The 5,453-nt window shown below is 43.8% G+C and overlaps 1 protein-coding gene across 1 annotated transcript; it reads left to right on the top strand.

Moving 5' to 3' along the window:
- Nucleotides 1-3,312: 3,312 nt before the first annotated feature.
- EMWEY_00057630 (hypothetical protein) lies at nucleotides 3,313-4,158 on the top strand (the record flags this gene model as incomplete). Its single annotated transcript, XM_013480671.1, has 2 exons — nucleotides 3,313-3,655; nucleotides 4,043-4,158. 2 exons carry the CDS (start codon nucleotides 3,313-3,315, stop codon nucleotides 4,156-4,158), a joined length of 459 nt encoding a protein of 152 aa, XP_013336125.1.
- Between the last annotated feature and the right edge of the window lie 1,295 nt (nucleotides 4,159-5,453).

The raw sequence follows: 5,453 nt of genomic DNA, 5'->3' as shown, positions 1-5,453 counted from the left end.
TATATATATATATATATATATATATATATATAATGTATATATGCCGTATGTTCGTACGTTCTGTCTTCGTCTCCTTATCTGAGCAATAACTATTTCTGCTGCTGTTGCTGCTGCTGCTGCTGCTGTTGCTGTTGCTGTTGCTGCTGCAGCAAGTGTTTGATATATTAGAGAGTGCTATAGCTAGAGACAAACAAGACAAGACACAGGAGACAAGAAAGGGGGCCCCCCATGAGGGTACAGTTGGTCAGCAGCAGCAGCAAGAGCAGCAGCAAGGTGGGGGCCCCCCTGTTGGATCTCCTACAAGTGGAGAGTCAGGGGTATCATCATCATCACCTGCTGCTGCTGCTCCACCAGGAGCAGCAGCAGCAGCAGCAGCAGCAGCAGCAGCAGCAGCAGCAGCAGAGAAGGCCCGTCTGGATCCATTTATAAAAAAAGATGAGTTAATAATTAGAAGAGAAATAGAGATATTAAAATATGACATATGCTCCGTAAGAAGAGCCCCATTACCTGCTACACCTAAAGACCCGCAAACTTATTGTTAAATAAATGCATGCATGCATGCATGCATCCATCCATTAATGCATGCGTCTGTATGCATGCATTAATGCGTGTGTTTGCATGCATGCATCCATCCATCCATGCATCCATGCATATGTATGTGAGTGCATGCATGCATGCAACAGCGTGCATGCATGCATACCTGCGCATGCATGCATGCATGCGCATGCGTGCATGCAAGTGCCGGCTCCAATGTGTCGCCAGGCTTCCATCCGACCCATCACTCATGTATGCATGCAAGCACATTTATGCATGCATGCATATGCATGCATGCATTAATACATGCATCCATGCGCATGCATACATGTATTTGCCAGCCCCAATGTGTCTGTAGACTCTGCTTCGGTCTATGTGTCTCCTTTACTGCATTTGGGTGTATATACAGCTAATTCCTTATTTTTGTATTTATTTATTTATGCCTGTCTGCTGCTGCTGCTGCTGCTCTATGGCAGCCAAGCGCCAGCAGGGACAGCTGTTGTCTCCTTATGCATTGCTGCAGACCCTCTATGGGGCTGCATGCACCTACAGCTCCTTGCATGCATGCATGCATGCATGCATGCATGTCTGTTTAAGACATTATCTTGTCTTATGAAGAGAAGGAGACAGCACCGTTATTCTTAACTTATTTTGCGGCTGCAGCTGCTGCAGCAGACGCAGCAACTGCAGCACATGCTGTGCATGCATGCATGCATGCAATATTTTAAGTAAATAACTTCTATCCGCCCTATCAATGTTTATCTTTTTTCTTTTCTTATTAGGCAATAAAATAAAGTGTCCCTTTATTGTTTCCTGTCTCCTGCTTCCTAGTGTCTCCTTATACCCCTATAGGGAAGAGGGATTAAATGCGTTATATATGGTATAGATAACAGCAGCAACAGCAGCAACAGCAGCAGCAGCAGCAACAGCAGCAACAGCACAATTGGAAACAGTTGCACTGTTTAATAAGGAATAAGAGACAAGAAGAGACAATATGTCTTAGAGGCAGCAGCAAGGGGAAAAGGAGACAGTTGGGGACAGTAAACATAAAAGGAGGCACATAAAGGAGACAATATCTTTTTCTTATAGACGTGTCTCCTTTTCAGGTGTATAGGCAGCTTGTGGTGTATAGGGAGGTGTGTACTGTCTCCCCTTGCCTTATAAGGTGCCATTAATATAAATAAAAGGAGACATTTTTATTAACATAAGGAGACAGTTAGGAGACAGGAGCAGGCAGTATAAGGAGGCGGCAGCAGCAGCAGCAGCAGCAGCTGCTGCTGCTGCTGCTTCTGCTGCGAAGGAGAGACTACAGCAGAGAGGAGGGGAAAGAGAGTTAATGAGACACATAGAAGGAGAGAGAAAGAGAAGAAAAGAGGAAAAGGAGAGAGTTGCATGCAAAAGGAGACAGTTGTTGTCCCCTTAGGTAGACAAAAAGACAATAATAATTAATAAATGCATGCATAGTATAATAATTAATAAAGAAGATAAGAAGAAGAGACAGTAGCAAGAGGAGACACATAAAAAAGGAGACACATAAAAAAAGGAGACACCTAATAAGGAGACAATAAGGAGACAGTTAATTTATTTATGGTGTCTCCTTATAGACAGATAAATAAAAAGAAAAATAAATAAATAAAATAATAAATAAAAAGTATTTAGTTAAAAAAAAAGGAGACAAACGAAGAAAATATATAAAAGGAGACAGTTGTTGTCTCCTAACGGTGCTGCTGCTGCTGCCGATGGGCCGCAGCAGCAGCAGCAGCAGCAGCAGCAGCAGCGGCCTGCGTTGTTCCCTACTATAAAGCATTAAATTGTGGACCTTCTTTTATTTTTAGGGTTTAGTGTTTAGTGTTTCGTGTTTGGGGTTTAGGGTTTAGGGTTTAGGGTTTAGGGTTTATGCAAGACAGGAGGGGCCTCTGAAGGGCCCCCGGTGTCTCCACCGGCCTACTGTCTCTTTGTGTCTCCTTCTTCCTCTTTTGTCTATTTTTGTCTCCTTTTATGCATACATATCTTCTTTAGTTAATATATTATAAGGAAATACGGGTCTATTACCCCTTGCTGCTGTTGCTGCTGTTGCTGCTGCGGTGTGCATACACCACACAACAGCAGCAGCAGAGGATCGGGGTGCAGCTGTCTCTATACAGCAGCAGCGTGTGTCTCTTATAGCTGGGTTGTTGCTGCTGTTGCTGCTGCAGCAGCAACCTGTCGCCAAGGGTTTCCTAGGGGGGGCCCCTAGTACCTTATAAGAGAGGGGGGGCCCCCAGGGTCACCTAAGGGATGAGGGTACCGACCCCTAATAAGAAGAAGGGAAGAGATGCATGCATGATTAGGTATTTCTTCCCTTCATTGCAGCAGCTTCTTGCATGCAATCTGCTGCTGCTGTTGCTGTTGCTGCTGCAGCTGCTGCAGCAACCTGTACCTGTCTCCTCTGTCTCCTTAAGGGCCTCCATAAGGACACCACAAAGGAGACCCTATAAGAGAAGAGACTGGCTAGGGGAATTCTTATGGGCGCATGCAGAGGCAGAGGCAGCAGCAGCAGCAGCGGATGCAGCCCCTGACTTCCCAGGGTCCCCGTTGGAGGGGCCCCTTGATGCCCCTATGGGGCCCCCAGGGCAGCAGCAGCAGCAGCAGCAGCAGCTGCTGCTGCAGGCAACGTACCATAGGCTGCTACTGCCTCCGCAAGCAGTGCAGCGAGGGTTCAAGACTTTTGGTAGCTCGGTGTCTCCTATGCTTAAGCAGCCAGAGGTAGTAGTAGAAATATTTAGGGAAAGAGACAAAATGGAGACAGCAGTAGGGGAGACACTTGCTGCTGCTGCTGCTGCTGCAGCAGCAGCAGCAGCAGCAGAAGCTGACGGATCACCACCAGATTCACCTATTACTGGATCTCCTCCAATGTCTCCTACTGCAACTACAGCCCCAGGATCAGAAGAAGAAGATGAAGAAGGACAGCAGCAGCAGCAGCAGCAGCAGCAGCAGCAACAGCAACAGCAGCAGCAGCAGGAAGAAGAAGAAGACAAAGGACTTAAACCAAGGAAGGCATTGTCATCACACACAAAAATATCTACAGATAGACGCATAACTGATTTGTGGGCACCGGAGACATTTGATCTCCTTAGTACAGGTAAATATATTATATAAATTTACTATCTGCTGCTGCTGCTGCTGCTGCTGCTGCTGCTGTGAGCATCGACAGCTGCTGATGCTGCTCCTGATGATGATGATGGTGATGTTGCTCTTTTAATTGTGTCTCTGTGGAGACAAACACGCAACACACGATTCAGTGCCTACATACATAAAAAATAAGGGTTTAGGGTTTAGGGTTTAGGGTTTAGGGTTTATGTTTTTTTTTGGGTTATACGAGGGGTCATTAAGCTCCTCGTTTTAATCATTTATCATGATTAATTTTAGTATTCATGATTTCGTATTTCATTTTTAGGGTTTAGGGTTTAGGGTTTAGGGTTTAGGGTTTAGGGTTTAGGGTTTAGGGTTTAGGATTTTTTTTGTATAGGTTATACAAGAGGCCATTTAGCTCCTCGTTCTTCGCATTTGTCTGATTCAAGTATTGATACAATGCCAACAAATATTTCTCCACAAGATCAAAGACTAAATAGTTTTCATTGGTAAACAACAAAGTGTCTCCTTTTCTTACTGTGTCTCTTTTTGTCTCCCTTTCTTACTGTATCTCCTTTTGTATCCTTTTCTTACTGTGTCTCCTTTTGTCTCCCTTTTCTTACTGTATCTCCTTTTGTATCCTTTTCTTACTGTATCTCCTTTTGTATCCTTTTCTTACTGTGTCTCCTTTAGTCTCCTTTTATTACTGTCTCCTTTTCTTATTGTCTCCTTTTCTTACTGTGTCTCCTTTTGTCTCCTTTTATTACTGTCTCCTTTTTTAAGTGTCTCCTTTTCTTACTGTCTCCTTTTCTTACTGTCTCCTTTTCTTACTGTCTCCTTTTTATTGTGTCTCCTTTTCTTACTGTCTCCTTTTTATTGTGTCTCCTTTTCTTACTGTCTCCTTTTCTTACTGTCTCCCTTTTTAAGTGTCTCCTTCTGTCTCCTTTTTTATTGTCTCCTTTTTTATTGCGTCTCCTTTTGTCTCCTTTTATTACTGTCTCTCTTTTGATTGTCTCCTTCTTCTATCCTTTTGTCTCCTTTTTCCTGTCTCCTTTTTTCTGTCTCCTTTTGCCTGTCTCCTCCTGTCTCTTGCTGTTTCCTCTGTTGCTGTTGTAGCATTGGATATTATTGCTGCTGCTGCTACTGCTGCTGCTGCTGCTGCTGCTGCTGCAGCTCCTGCTGCTCCTATGGCTCATGAAAAATTGCAGTTTTCGTTGTTCTTGCTGCTGCTGCCTCCTCTCCACCTCCTCCACCTGATGCTGCTGCTGTTGCTGCTGTTGCTGCTGTTGCTGCTGTTGCTGCTGCTGCAGGAATCAGGTGGAGCAAGTAGCAGACACAGTACAGACATACTTTGAGGACACAATAGTATATACTGGTCCCTTATGGCTACCTACAGATATCTCCTCTTCTTTGCCTCTTACCTATGGAGACACTTTGTCTGATCAAGCTATACTAGCAGGAGAGCGTAGAAAAGTATATGCATGCATAAGGTAAGTGTCTCCTTTTTTTTTTTTTAACTGTCTCCTTTTTTTACTGTCTCCTTTTTTTTTTATTGTCTCCCTTTTTCTTTTACTGTCTCCTTTTTTTAGTGTCTCCTTTTCTTGTTTTATTGTCTCCTTTTTTTTAGTGTCTCCTTTTTTATTGTACTGTCCCCTCCTTTTGTTTTGCTGTCTCCTTACCTACTGTCTCCTATTGTCTCCTCTTTTGTTGTCTCCTGTTGTCTCCTTCCCTTTGCCTAATAAATTTATGTCTCTCCCTATACACAAACATAAACTCCATAGCCCTATATACATATATATATATATATT

This window comes from Eimeria maxima, genomic scaffold, assembly GCF_000499605.1.
Source record: "Eimeria maxima Weybridge genomic scaffold, Emw_scaff2193, whole genome shotgun sequence".
NCBI classification, from domain to species: Eukaryota; Apicomplexa; class Conoidasida; order Eucoccidiorida; family Eimeriidae; genus Eimeria; species Eimeria maxima.
The sequence above is the reverse complement of the archived record's forward strand: the minus strand, read 5'-3'. Positions and strand labels throughout refer to the sequence as shown.